Source organism: Manacus vitellinus, unplaced genomic scaffold (genome assembly GCF_001715985.3).
Source record: "Manacus vitellinus isolate BGI_N305 unplaced genomic scaffold, ASM171598v3 scaffold_48_pilon, whole genome shotgun sequence".
Classification (NCBI taxonomy): domain Eukaryota; kingdom Metazoa; phylum Chordata; class Aves; order Passeriformes; family Pipridae; genus Manacus; species Manacus vitellinus.
In genome coordinates this window covers 394,036-409,533 of record NW_021940593.1, presented here as the reverse complement: position 1 = coordinate 409,533, position 15,498 = coordinate 394,036, and the positions used below count along the sequence as shown (strand labels likewise).

Below are 15,498 nucleotides of genomic sequence, written 5' to 3'. Positions count from 1 at the left end.
TCTGCTGTTTAACAACTGTTTTTAGAAATGAACATTAAGAAATTTAGGAGTAGTGAAAGTTTCCTACGGTGTGTGGTGGTGAAGAGAATTTGAAAGATTTTTTTTCTTTTTTTTAAGCCCCAAGGACCAGAAAGTTTTTGTCTAATTTGTATACTTTAATTAACTGTTGCTATGATTGAATACTTTATGCTTTTCCATGTTTTTCTTTGTTTATAAGGATGGTATTGGGGCATCCAAGGATAGTTTTTTAATTCTATCTTTAATTCAACCTCTACTTTGTGCTCTACATGATGCGCTGGTTGCTTAGCAATTCAAGCTACAGACTGCAGCAGACTGTTGCAGTGGTACTGGTATTTTTCTTTAGCTTTGCAACCATTTTTTGCTGAATATTTTTTCTGCCAAAGCTACTTTATTGTCAGTGTTCAAGCATGCATTTCAGGGACTTCAGAATTAGGCTTGTAAATGAGCCACAAACTGTACATGTGGATTCTTTCTGTGTTTATTACGCCGTAATACATCTTGAGACTACTGTTTGCTGGAAATAAATAATTGTTTTTGTTTCAAGGCCCTCTCTGTTTGTAGGATTTTTATGTTTTAAAGCTTGATATAGGGAAGCTACCTGGAAAATCCATGTTTATGAGAGCATGTACTGGCTACATCTGGTGCTGTTCCCTCCTACACGTGGCATGTATTTGACGTGTCTCCCAGCGAGTGGGTACCTGGTTTAGTCAGGTTGTTTTCTTTATTCTGCCTCCCACAAAGTGTATTGAGTGATGTTGGCGGTGTAAGTGTGTCCTCAGCTTGTCACTGTGTCCAGCAAGGACACAGGCTCCTCTCTATAGCTGTACAAATTTTGAGCAGATGATCCCGAGGCTGCAGGCTTTATTCCTCCCTCAGTAATGAGAATAACGGCTTTAGAGGACTTATCTCTGCATCTCAGAGGAGCTGTAGTTGGATGCTGTTAGGTGGGGTCTTCTAGTGGTTTAGAAGTGTTGATCCTTTCCTGCTGGACAGGCCCGGAACCATTTTGTGCCACGGAAATAAGGAGGTTTCAAAGCAGTTGTGAATCTTGAAGCAGCAGAGGCTTAATACCTTGTAGGTAATGAACTAGTCTCTTTTTTTGTACACTTCAACTTTCCAGGTTATAACTGAGGACTGCTTCTGGGATACTACACCCATTTCATTTTCTTTTGAATAAACAGAGAATTTAGGTTTTCAGAATTATCAGCATGAAGTTTCATGGTAGTAGGATATGTCAAACAGGATTTAATCTTCGAGGATTTGTAAAGGAGTTGACTTCCACAGCTCATCTGAAAGTAGCAGAACTTTCTCTCCTCATGTAATGGAAAATTAGATTTTCTGTCATTTTCTGTTACTTTGCACAAGTAATCAAAACAGATGTGCAGATTTGAACATTTGACCAAACAATTTCATATTTTGCTTTAAGCGCTGAAATAGCATAAAATAACCCACAGTACTAATTTGTCCCATCTTTTAAGGAACTTCTGGTGTTCTTTCCTGTAAAACGTCTATGTGATTCTACAACCCTTTTTCTAGGCTTGAGAGTCAGAGGCAGGGCCCTTGCGGTTTAGAGACAAGCTGTTATGGTCCTTAAATAGTGGAATACCAGTTTTGTCAAGAACATTTTCAGGTCTTCTAAAGACTTACTCTGGCATTGTGAGTGTCTACTCGCCCCTGATAAAAAATACACTGTACATTAAATATTTCTTTGTCAAAGCTAAATACTTTCTAGACTACAAGTATTAGTGAATGAACATGTCTGATTTGCAGTGGCTATTTTTAAGAATACATGGAGGTAATAAACCCCATCTTTTAATCCTAAAATGTTTGATGGTTTAAGACCAATCTATTGCCATTATTTCAGCTGTTTCAAGTGCTTTTAGGCTGTATGGGCAATGCCAATGCATTTTAAAATTCTTTTTAGTGACTTATTTTAATGTGGAGCGACTGTGAAATGCTGATGTGAAAGACTCGGGAGATTTTGGTAGCAACGAGTAACATTATTAAACAAAAATCCCTCTTGCTGTCTTTGGTTGCTATTTCACCATTTTAAGAAAGTGCAAGGTGCATGAACTATGCTTTTTAGCATTTTAAGCCAAATTTGCTGGAAATCAGCGTTGGTGTCCTGAGAGTTTTAAAATGTTTCAGAATTCGTTTGGTCAGCCTTATTTATTTGGAGCAGAAGTGACTGGAAAACTCTAAATCGCAGCGCTGCATGTGGAGAATTTCACCATGGTTGTTGTGTTTGGGCTTTGAAACAGCAGTATTTTGTTGCAATTGTTTGGCTGACTCCATTGGAAATAAATTTGTTGTCTTGCTTTACTTGGAAAAGCATGCTAAAAGCTTATGCTGCTTCCTGTTGGAAAATAGCAGTGAGTTACAAAATTAGCACATTGATGCCAATTATAAATATAATATCATCCCAGTGGGAATTTCTCCTTTTTATGCAAGTGAATGCATACGTGGTGAGAGTACTTCAGCCACTCTGGGAACACAGACATATAATATCTCTTCACAAACAGCTGACAAGGCAAGGAACCAAAATTTGGCTGAAAAATCTCAAAATCAACATTCATTCTTCAGGAGGCAAATGTGGTAGAGTTTCTTGCTGTACAGAGTTCTGTCAGTGAAGCAAAAAAGATTAAGTATTTTCAGCCTTTGCACTCCTTAGAGGGTCTAACTTTGGCTCCACATTTTATTTTGTTGGCATAGGTTGCTGGATCGCTTCCTTTCCTCATCCTCTCCCCTTTTTACTCCCTTTCATAAATTGTGCTGCCTGGAATCCTGCTTGTCTCCATGTGGTAGGGAAAGGGGAAGCCTGTGTTCTTCAGAGGCTTTACTGTTTGGAAAAATTAATTTCCTAGCAAAACAGAGAATGGATAATGATTGGGCTCTGCATTTGCCTGTGTTGCCTCTGCCTTTCCAAAATGAACTTTGAAAAGGCAGCAGATAGTTAATAGCCTTGGCATGGAGACCTAAGGATGGTGGAAGCTGGCAGGAGTAATTCCCAAGTAAGGTTGTGTGTGTATCGTACCAGAGGCAGAATATGGTGCCCTGGGCACTGGCAGCCTGGCTCTGTGCCACGCTCCATTCTCCACTTTCCTTGGAACTGCTCCTTTGAAGATCTAATTATACGGTGCCAGGAGACTCTGCAGAGAGCGGGGCTGGAACTCCCACCACCCTTGCACCAGATTTCGGTTTGTTTGGGGTGCAGAACTCGCACACAAACACTAGATTGTGTCACAGTTATCCACAAGTTCTGGCCAGTGTCCAGGAGATACAGTATGTTTTAGTGTGGCTGTTGCTAAACTGCCAACTCTGCCTTAGACTTATCTGTGTTTTTCAAAAATATTTATTCACTTCATTCCCCTTGCCTCCTTTTTTCAAATCTGCTGCTGTGTGAGATCTGGTGCTTAACCTCTTACACCTTGTTATGGATTACCCAAGGGAAGTGCCTTTCCAGATACTAAAATAAAGTTATTTGACCAGTCCAGAAAAATCAAGTGGAATTTGCAGGAGGAGAGACCAGGAAGAAGGTGACTTTAGAGAATGATTTTTGACTGTACTGTCACTGAAGGTTGTCTTACAATTGATCAAATGCCAAAATTTAGAAATAAATGTCTCTCCATAAGGGTTTGAAGTAGCTGCAAATACAAGATACTGCTGCCAAAGATGATTTGAGATACGATGTGGTTTCCTGCCAGTGCTTTAAAGCATTGCTCTGTTTGCTGTTAACTTTGTTTTCATTAAGAAATTATTATTCTGCAACTTTATTATGCATTTTAAAATTAATTTATAGAAATTAAGTTATTAAAAAGTGCTTTTCGGTAAAAGGGGTCAACTTCCAATTTTTAATTTTGAGTTTTTGCTGCTGTTTTCCCCTTGCTTTGTTAGCATAACAGATGATAGTTGAATTGAGAGAATCATTTTAGGGGCAGACTCTTACTGTGGGGCGGATTCTGACACCACCACAAAGACTAGCAGTAGTTTCCTGATAGTTTCAGTGAGGGAAATGGGCAAAGGGAAAAGGTAAGAGTAGCTATGTGTTGATTAATAGGGTGATGCAGAGATGACTGATCAGCCAGGGTAGTTGAAATGTGGGAGGAGAGGCAGCAGGCAAATGGCAGAAATTCCAGATGTTGAGATGGTGAATCCAGAGGGAAAACTCTGCCCATGCAAAATGAAGGAGGAACAGTATTTTTTGCAGACAACTGAACTGATCTACCTTGACCCAGTCATCTGGGTTATATATAAGATATTATATATACTTAAGAGATATATATAGATATGATTTATATATATAAAAGATATATCATAAGATACATTATAAGTTAAGTTATCTTGATCTGGTGCTTTAAAGAGGGAAGGGAAAAGGTGTGCAGGAATGGAAAGGGAGTAATATGGGTTAAAAGTATCTGTGGGGGAAAACTGGGATGATGAATTTTGATACAAGAGTGAGAAGTGGCTTGGTGCAAATTTGTGTCCTCATAAGGGAGAAGGACAAGATGAGGAGGAGCACTATGTAGTACACGTTTGGGAAGGGTGAGACACAAAGTCTAGACGAGGAAGTATGCTGCAGGCCTAAAATTAACCAGAGCTAAAAGAGAAGAATATTTCTGTGACAGTGATTTTAAGTTCTCAAAAGCAGATAGAGGAAGAAACTCCAGTTTGAGAAGTTCTCTTGTGTGTGGCAGAGAGCTGAAATTCAGGAAGATAGGAAAGCATCTTCCCTTCTTCTCCAGTTCCCCACTGACAAGCAGTGATGTCTTTTTGTGTTGCCAGCTGGTTTTTCTTAGGAAATTTCTCATAATTTGGAGAACAACTTATTATGTTGATTTTTTTTAAAAATTTAAAATAAATTCTGTAAGTTTTGAAATGTAACGGTTTTAGAATAGTCATGTTTGGTAAGGTAGGTAGCTTTTGGATAGCTCTGAGTTCCCTCTTCCCTTCCCAAGAGGAGACAAAAGGTTTGGAGGATTTAGCTTGGTGAGTGCAGCTGAGGGGAGGAGGTGTGTTTGTTCACTAAGAATGTGTTGGGGAGGGATAGGGGATAGCCTAAGATCAAATAGTTGCAAACTGGGTCTAAATAAATTTGGCTGGAAACAAAAAGTGGTTGTGGTGTTTTGCTTGTTTGTTTTGGGGTTTGGTTTTGTTTGGTTTTTTTTTTTTTTGTTGGGTGTTGGGGGTTTTTTTGTTGTTTTGGTTTTTTGGGGGTTTTTTTTTGAGTGAGATTCCAGGACGGCAATGGCAGGAAACTTAGCTGCCTCTGTGGGTGCTGTGTTGGGTTTGCTTGTAGTAGCAGAGTCTGCAGGCTCAGGATGTCCTTTCTGGTGCTGTTCCAAATGGCTTTGTTTCCCCCCTGCCCTTAAAACCATTTCTTTGGTTGGTTTGTATTACATGACACGTATTTGAACTGAGAATGAGAATTATTCTTAAAACTTCCTGATGTATAAACAGCTGTATGTATTACTTGAATGCTACTTGTAAATACCTGATGTAATACTTTTCATTAATGAGATAAGATGTTTCATGTTAATGGTAGTGTTCTAGCAAATGTAACTCTCCTCCCTTTAGCACAACTGCACTGCCAAGAGAAATGTCTTCTGTGGTATACAGGTACTGATTATATAATTTCAATACTATAACATTAAAATGCGTAATAAAAGACTCTTACATTAAAGTTTTAAACATGTGCTTTCAAAAGTGCACATAGATACACATGCTGTGTATATGCAATAATGTATATCCTTTCCTTTCCTTAATTTCCTCAGGTATACGTGGAATTTGATGACCTTGAATGGGAAAAACGAGAGTGGGTTAAAGTTTATGAAGATTTTGCAACCTTCTTGGTGGAGTACCAGCTGGTCTGGGCGAAAAGAAAGGACCCAAGCCAGACTCAGGGATCAAAGATCAAACAAATTCAATGGCCTGCATTGGTAAGATACTTGAGCAATTGTATTTACTAACTGTTTTAATCTTTTTGATTCTGTCCTTAGGAAGCTGCCTAGGTTACTCAAGTGGTGGTGGAAAGTGGTGAGCATGGAGTGGGAGGAGGGTAAGGAAAAGAAAATACTAGTAAAGCCATGTTCATGTTGGAGGGGTGGAGTGATGTGACAATAGTCACTCATTTTGCTTTCTGAATCAGGTGAGAGCGCTGCAAAACTGGTCTCTGAGTGACATAACAGAATTAATGTCACTTTACATAGTCAAAGCATCTTACAAATATAAACTTATCAGAAACACATCTTACTGCTCTGGGGAGGATTGAAACCAAGGTGAAAAATAAACCCTTAAGCTTGTGCCTTCTCTGTGGGAGCTGAGGGTATCTGAAATTCAGGTCAGAGTTCAGAAAGATGAGAAAAGATTAATGAAGTAAGTGGTAATTGTTTGCCTGTTTTATGAGGTGGTGCTTGTGACTCTCCTCCTTGCTGGATTGCTGCCCAAGCATTAAAGCTGTGAGGGAACTGCTGGGAGGTTGTGTGCATTTGTGGCATGTCTTGGGATAAACCTGAGTAATACTCAGGATCTGATGAGATAATCCAATAAGCAATAAACATGTATTCCATTTTTTTCCAAAGAAACTAGTAGTACTGTCAAAGTCCTCAGAAGAGCCATATAGATCTGTGATTTTGGGAACCTACCATATTGGATCATTTGCAATGTGTGGAGTTGGGGAAGATTTCTCACAGACTGGTGGGTAAAAGGGGACTCTAACAAATTTGTCAAAATGGTGAAGGGCAGTCTTAGATATATTTGATATTAAACCTAATATCTGTGACTTCAGTCTTGGGTTTTTAGAAACTTGTGGTCTAATGAATTTAGATGATATTTTTAGATGGTATTTTTTTCCTTCCAGCTTTTGCTTTGTCTGTGTTTCCTTTCAATACCCTTCGTATTCTTGTCTCTGAGCACTGGATGGACTTCTGGAAATGCTGTCATGTGATTATTTTTCTGGAGCTGTGGTTGGAACAGTCATGCTGAAAGGTCATGAAACTGTCTGATCTAGAAAGCCATAGATTTAGGACGGACTTACCTCCTCCTCAGTGAATATTCCTGCATGACTCAGCTTGTCTGTCTGTGCTGATGTACTGGAGCAAAGCAAGCCAAACTTTCTGGATGTACAGGCTGATCCATATGTTTGCTTGTAAAGGCAGGTTTTCTGTTTCATGTTAGTATATCCTTGAGCAAGAATTTTTAGTTTCAGGGAGTCATGTAATTTGCTCTTTGAAGCCACCCATCTCTCCTTGATTGAGATGGGTATTTTAAGACCTGTTAGGAACTTAGAACTTGGTATCTAAGTACTCTGCTCTTTTACATGCTTTTCATCTCACCCTCTAGGATAGAGATCCTTCTTGGGTTTAGGAGGGGTATATTTCTAGTCTGGCTGCTGATCCTGTCCTCAAGTTATAAGTATTAATTTGTCTTAATTTGCTAATGTGTGAAAGTGTTTTAGTCAAACCTTTCTCCCAGTAGACACTTGTATCAAACTTGTGCTGGTCCAGCAGAAGGCAGAAACTTTTTTTTCTTCCATCTTATTCTTTCATTGGTTTTTAGTGTTTACATTCTTGAGGCAGCTGATAGGCGTGAAAAGGAGGATTTGCAAAAGATCTCCCTCCTGCTTTTGCAGTTAAAAAACTGAAATCACAGCAGCTGAAGTGAGGCTCAAATAGCTTGTTGGGTCACAGTTTCCAGATGTTAAAGTTGACAAGTTCTCAGCATTTGTACTTGGCCTGACTGCAGATGTTGTAGCAATTGTTTTCTGAGTCAAACCCTCTAGTCATCCATTCCAGTCAAGTGCAGATACAGGATATTAACTCTAGTTAGAGCAGATGCCTTCCACAGAGAGCCCTCCCAAGGTTCTGCTCTGTATCAATTGCTCCTCTGAGCACACCATGCCTGGGAACAGTGAAGGTGCTCAAATTGCCAGGGAACTTCAGGGTTTTGTTGCCAGACTATCTGAACACTGTGGTGCAGTGGAGGGGATGATCTCTCTGAAGGTGTTCTTTGGTTGTGGGGTGTTTTTTTCCTTTGTTTTCTGAAACAAGACATTAAAAATGGGAAAGCATGAAAAAAGTGATAAAATTTAATTTGCCAAACAGCAATAGGAATATTTTACTTTTTTGGTGAAATCCAAGTGTGGATGTGATAATGCACTCATTTTGGAAGAGTTGAGTCTTGCTGTAGTTCTTAAAGGGAATGTCTCAGGCTTCCCCATGCATGTGAACTATACTGAAAAGAAATCATACCAAAATAAAAGTTTCTAGTACACTTTATTTTGGATGCTAATGTAAATGCAGCAAAGCAATATTTAAGTGTATTTTATGTAGTAGTTCTCCCAAATCTTTACTTTTAGTGGAGTGAATGAAAAGTTCTTATGTTCTGCTTTGATTATGTACTCTGTATTTACTGTGTGGTGTTCAAGCTCAATCAGATGCTGTGGGGCTTTCTGTGGGCAGTTATCAGTCTGGTTAGTATCTGTGTACTTCACAATTTACTGATTGCTTTTATCACTCAACTGTGGGATAGGATGAATCTCCCCTTTATAGATAAAACTTCTAGAATGCAAGTTGGTCACAAATGTTGCTGTTTTAAAATGTCTGAATGCCTGAGGTGTAGCTGTTCCTGAAAGCACAGAATCCACTGACCTTGTGTAACTGTGTTTTAAGATTTTAGGCTCTTTAGTCAGACTTTCCCTCCTGAGAAAGGGAGGAAATCAGAAGTATGGCCTCTTTCTCCTTGTCTAGAAACTGAGTAACAGAAGAGGGGTAGATTATTCCCTGCATTTAGTTTCTCTCATGGTGTTTACCTTAAGTAATGGAGATGATTTACAGATGTCAGTGCAGGAAAAAACTTCCTGGCCAAAGGGGTAGCAAAGGGAAAAACAAAAGTATGGATTTTGAAAACTTAAGCAGTATAGGTAGTGGAAGTGAATGGTGTGCCTTTCCACATCAAGGGATTAAGAAAAGTAGCCCAGATAAGGTGCTGAAAGTGAAGGCATCCCCTCAGGTTGGAAAACAAGCAGGTTTGCGTGTCACAAAGGTACCAAGAGAGGGGAGTGATGGGCTCAAAATGATGGGCTTCGGGGGAATCACCAGTACTGCAAAAATGAGGGAAAATTTGGTTTTTTAATTTCTCAGAAACAACTTTGAAGCAATTCAGGTGATGAATAAAAATTTTTGACCTGCAGGTTGATAAAGAATAGTTGTATTTTAGGGGGAGTAAATTAATCTCCCTGATGTCGAAATAGTTTGGGCACTAGGATATTAGAGATCAGTGATAAAATCGTGCCTATAATATAATTCAGTCTGAAGTCTTAGGAGTATGGTGGTAACTCTGCAGCAGCCAAGAGGGGAGATGGAAGTACATGTGTGGGTAGGGTGACAAATTGGAGCCAAGGTTTTAATGTGGACAGAACAGAATGCTTCTGTGAGCTGTCAGTTTGAATTTAATTACTGTGTCTCTAATTGCATGTTAAAATATCTAGAAATAAAGTGTAGAGGGAGAAAAAGAGAGGACAAAGGATAGAAGCAGCTAGAGACATTTTAGAGAATAACAGAATAACGTGAAAGAAAAGTTTAAAGTGATAGACTAACTAGGAGAGGACACCATGGTAGAAACATAGCTAGCAGTTCACTTTTAGGCACAGGAAGGTGTGGACTGAGTGTCTTTTTCTTAATAATTTTGTTTGGGAAGAGAGTTTTGGAAACTTGAATGATGTGCTTAAATGAAAATTTATTATTGGAGGTTTCCAGATAGAAATGAAAGAAAGACATTTCACACAAGCATTTTAAGGAGCATGTTCTACCATCCTGGAAGGGAAAGAATAGAAAATGCAGTTATGATTAAAGGAGTTTAAGATGGATAGATTATGGCAAGTTTATACTTTCAGGTATAGGATCTAGGAGAATACAAGAGGTTGGAAAGAAAAGATTTAGAATTGGAGGTAAGGAAAAGTGAATGCATTGAATGGGAGTGCACATGAGAAACTTCTGCAACAAGAAAGGAAGAGGCTGTTGTAGAACAGAGAAGGAAAAATCTTATCTTATTTTGGCCTTTCCCTTCTGGAAGAAACTGGTGGTCTTGTGCAGGGTAAATGTCAAAGGAGGAAACAGCTTGACTCAGTATAATATGCTAAAAACAGGAGTGGGGAATGGTCCATTGAGCTGGCAGGGCAAAGCTGGGTGCCTGGGAGGGTGATGGCTCAGGCTGTTTGCTGCATTCTGCTGGGTATGGCTTGTTTTGTGAAGTATGCCTGTTGAAGTTGCCTGTTGTTACACCTGTAAACAAACCAGTGCTGCTTGTGAATTCAGTATGAGTCCATAGATGATAAATAAGAATCTATAGACGATAAATCAGAATCCTTAGATGATAAATCAGAAAAAACCATATTGTTGCTTGAAGGTGAAGACATTGCTTCACTAGCTTTACAGTACTCACCTTGTCCAACCAACAGATTTACCGTGGCATACAGCAAGGACTGGTTCTCCGGCCATTGTGTGTTTCTGAGAAATATATAGATAAAAGCTAAAATACATTTTTATGAGGAGATCCTGAACGTATCTCCTAAGGCAGGAGGAAGGCTGGAGGAGCAACTCGGTCTGCCCCCCCACTGCAGAAAAAAAAGAGCATGTGTCTGTTTGCCTGTTCTCTCTTTCTTGGAATAAGTGAAGTCATTGCTAAAACAGTGGCTTGAGAACAGTCTTTCCTGGGACCCTGTCCAGGGCTCTGCAAGAATATGGGGCTTTAGCCAGGCTTATAGCAAAAACAGGGACAAAGAGTGGATCTTCGCTGGCAATGACTAACTCTTTTCCATTATGAGAATCTGGAGCTGATTTACAGTGGCCAGTGCCAGTGGCACATGTGGGACTGAGGGCCTTCAGCCTGACCATCATGCTAATGAGGAGGTTGTCTTGCAGAAGAATGAGATGAGGTTTGTTCTGGATGGTGGTGGGTGTGTTTGTTCTGGGGGGCTGTGAGTGAGCCCATATGTTCGTGTGTCAGGGCACTTGGGGCTGAGGTGTAAGAGCAGGTGTGTTTGTGGACATGTGGAAGATAAGACTTGTCCTCTGACCTTATGTAGCCTTTTCCCTCCTCCCTCCCTACCCCTCTGTCCCAGCTGTCAGTGGCAGAATCCTTTTGCTTGACAGCATTTTTGCTTCAGCTGCCTTGATTGTGCTGGATTATAAAGCACATACTTATAAAGTGCTGGTTTATTGGCATTTGTGTCACGATTAAAGAAGAAACTGCACAGATTGAACAACAAGCTTCCACAGGGCTTCCAGGGGTGCCTGAGACAAATCAAATTCTTTATTTTAGGCGTGATAATGGAAAGTAGAACAGGTCCCTTGTTATTCCTGTTTCTGCTGTTATATACTACCACTCTTTCAGTTGCTCAAGGATTTGTTTTCTTCTCTGGATGATCTAAATTTTAACATTTCTGAGTAAGTTACTCTTTTATATGTTGGTCCCACGGATCAGATTGATCCCTGTCAAAGTCAGGAGCTTCTGTAGATACTGCTGATGTTCCCCCTTCATTGCAGCCTGTTCTCTCTCTGCACAATGAAAAATAGAGGTATACACTGTCAGATGCTGTGATTAAGTCCTCAACAGACACTCAAAATACTTAGCAGTACAAAGAAATCAATTCACAAAGGATTACTGTGTGTATGGAAAGTAAGGCAGAGAGAAGACTCAGGCTTCGGTCTCCTGAGTCCTAAAAATAAGTAAAAACTTGAGGATATTTCAAATTTGAGGGGAGGAAGTGCTGTAACTTCCAGGGAAAACAGTCAAAAACTAATAGTGGATTTTTTCAGCTTCTTCATTCCCTGCATCAAAATTGTCGTGCTTGTATACCTTGCTTATATGGGGTAAAGATGAAATATATACAACAGAGGAGAAAGTGCTTGGAAGCTGTCAGCTTCTTCGAGGACTTTAGCGCTTGGGGAAGAGAAAATTTAAGCAACTGACTCAGCAGAGCATAAATGACCCGATTTTTGCTGTGTTGTGAAAGACAGCAACATGCAGAAACAGCACTTGGAGATGGTTCAAAGATTACTTTGCTGGAGAGCATGTTACTGTGATATTCCCACAGAACATCAGCTCAGGCAGTACCACATCCCGCCTGTGTACTTTGGCACTTGCCTTTTTTGAACTGCTGCTTACTGGGAGTCACTGCTCTCCCTGCAGCCTTCTAAGGAGAGGCCATTACCTTCCCAGGACATGCCCCAAATGAAGAGCAATAAACTGGAATCTGCCTCCCCAGGTGCTCTGTTGTGAAATATGGGTGTTGTCCTGTGGCTTCCCACTCTGGAAATGAGGGATGGGATGGAAAACCTCACTGCAGTGCTGTTTTCTGTGTTGCCCTGATACTTTCTGTGCACTTCACACTACTGCATTGTTCCAGAGTTTTTTATCTTGAGATGTTGGCTAATGGCAGGCTTACTTTTAATTTTCTTCCTGTTTAACTTGCACTTAAAAGCAATGGAGACCCTTTTTTGTTTGAAAGGATTTAGTTTGGTAAAAGCGTGCTTCCATATATAAAATAAATTAAGTATTTTTGGTAGTTAAGTGCTGTGCTAAGAATAGTTTTTAATGTCAAATTCATTTATAAAAGTCACAGAATTCCAAGCAAAATGGAGTATTTTCAAGACTTTAAAATAACAGTGAGCACAAGTTATGTTGATCATACTGGCCTGGGAGTTACCATTTTGGCAGCTCCTCTAGAGAAAGCTGCTTCCATGTGTCACAGCATCCTGGATGTCTCTGTACTTCAGGTTCTTCCCTGCTGGCAAAGCACCTCTCCTTGTTCTCCAAGGATTGTGCCAGTTAAAAAACTAGGTATTGTTTAGCATCCTCCAGCTGTAACTGAGCAGTGCACCCAGGTGAGTGTGGCTCTGCTCAGCAGTCTGATAGCAGTGAGATGCTGGCCGTGATTTATGAGTCTTTCTGTAAAAGACAGACATAAAGCTTCCTGAGTTTCCATGTTCAAGCTTGGCACTGGAAGCAGAGCAGTTGAAGCTGCAGCTGCAGGGAGCTCAGTGCAGGATAAATGCTTGAATATTGATTTTTATAACTGTTGCTGAAACCTAAATGGGTTTGCTATGTGATTATACTCCAGTCCGTGAGATGGGAGTTCTTGTGGGTGTATCTGAACTGCATTCACACTTCAGCTTCAATGTTGACCTGCTGCACAGCTTCTGTGGGTGTAAAAACCAAGAGTCATGCTGGATCTTCTGGACTTGACTGGAAAGTCAGAAATATTTGATTTGGTTTTTTGCAGTAGCATTTATGAGAACAAAATTTTTCCTTGTGCTGAAAAAAACAAAGCTTTGTACCTGTCTATATTTCAATGGGTTAGAAAGATCAGCTCAACTTTGGAGATGCCATGGTGAGTAGGATACAGGCTGGTGGGTGCAGCTGGTTATTTCGGCACAGTTGTTTGGAAATTCATCTTCAGGGCTTGGACTTTGGAAGATGACTGAATGCCTGCAGTGTCTTTTGTGTGTCTCCATCAGACTCATCACTCACAGTCTATTTGTTGTTATTTATATAAATTATGACTTATGTGTAAAATGTATAGATTTATAATATGTGTATATGCATGTGGGTGTGTATTTATAGGTGTGTGTACATAGAGAGAAACACACATAGACAATATTTTTCTCTATATGTTACAAACATTTAAAAAAGATATCTCCTCACCTATACCTGTTGTGAGTGTGTACAGTGAGGGAGGTATGTCAGCAAGGTGCTTGTCCTCCATCCCAACAGTGTCCAGAATGAGGAAAGCTGTGCCAGAAGAATTCCATCCGCCAGCTCCTGCTCAGTGTTTTCCTTACGATGGCAGGAGGAGCAGCTGGGCTTTACACCTGTCAAATCCCCTTGGCAGCTAATTTCGAAAGTCACCCACTGTTCAAATCTCCACTGCTGCTTCTGTGCATTAATGACTTGTCAGCTGTGCAGCACTGCAGCACTGCTCTCTTCATGCTTACTTGAGGAAGATGAGTTATGGAAAGCATAATTTAGAGTTTCTGGTTCTCCTGCCCCAGAATTCCAGCAGTTTCTTCTGGGCTTAATGGTGAAGTCTGTATGAAGTCTCAATATCCAGGTTAATGGCACAGCAGCGTGGAGAACCCACCCCAGATGTGAAGCACGTTTTCTGTAAGAGGGACTTCAGCGGGTTACGTGTGCAGACACAGGGCCTTGTGTGGAAAGTGTGTGTTCTCCTGAGCTCAGACATTGGAGCCCCAGGTGAAATTCATGAAGTGAAAATGTTGCAGTCAGGGCCAGACCCTGCGTTTTTCTGGTTTAGGGTAAAAGTTCTGCATTTTGCAAAGTGCTGAGAATCCGAAGGAAGTGTTTTTGGTGGTACTAAGAAAGCATATTCTTCAGCTCCACCTGGATTTTTGTTACTGACATATAAACAAGGCAGCTGTTGCTTCTAGGGTCTCTCACTGATGCTGAAAGGGACAGTGCTGCTATCTCCCCTTTTTGGTCCTTTGGCTTAAAACCACCTCAATTTGAGTTAGATCCAGAGGCCATGTCCCCTGGGGTGTGTAAACACTCTCATGCTCCCTCCTCCGTTACACAGAAATATTCTTGTAGTTCACCCTAAGCTCTTGTGAACTAAGCAGGGGTATACGTGAGAATGAAGTGCAGTTGTTTATTCCTATTATGCAGTCTGTACTTGATTTGTATTGATCACTTCTGTTTTATTACATATCTTTTTTGTTTCATTTTGCCATTCTGTGCTCTCAGGGCTCTGTGTTTGAAAAAGATTTTGAAATGAGATCTTGATAGTTAGCTGCCATTAACAGAGACTTCTTTTGCTGGCAGATGTTGCAGGCCCTCAATTACACTAAAACAGACTAAATCAAGTACTTGGAGAAAAAAGTTGTCTCCTTTTTTCTTCTTTGTCATAGGTGCTAAAGCATTATAAATGGGCTGTCCATGATATATTTACCATGAGCAATCTCTTTTCATATATGGCAGTTTCTTGAGGACAGGAAATTTCTACAACAACCTCGCACACTACTGGAGTTTTTCTAGCAACAATTTGATGTTTTACTTTTTGGTATGTTTACTTTTTAAATTTGTCTTAACTTCCGTGAAGAAAACTGAACATAGGAAAGAAGTTCAGAAGCAGCCTTTCAGCTTCAGATATTCAACCTGCATGAGGAGAATAGATGGGGTAGAATCTGTGTTTTGTATCTTTAGTGTCGTAACATTTCTGGTAACTTCATTTTTTGACAAAGTAACTATCCTGCATATCTTTTTGAAAAACAAACACTCAAGTAGTAAAGCCCCTTATGTTTCTTGTGCTCATTTAATACAGGTTTTATTTACCTGCCACATCCAGTTGTCTGTGGTGGGTTCCAAATCCCTGCTCTCTGTGCACATGCAGAGCCCAGGGCTCAGAGCATATTGTTTTACCACTTCCTTTCTCGTACCCTTGGATTAACATCCTTCCAGCTGCTG

At 40.2% G+C, this 15,498-nt stretch overlaps 1 protein-coding gene across 1 annotated transcript in view; it reads left to right on the top strand.

Moving 5' to 3' along the window:
• The window catches only part of JMJD1C (jumonji domain containing 1C), a 163,711-nt gene that overhangs the window by 51,010 nt on the left and 97,203 nt on the right, over window positions 1-15,498 (top strand). The window contains exon 2 of the mRNA XM_029962634.1: window positions 5,793-5,957. Within this exon, the coding sequence (XP_029818494.1) occupies window positions 5,793-5,957 (165 nt within the window). The remainder of the gene's footprint in view (window positions 1-5,792; window positions 5,958-15,498) is intronic.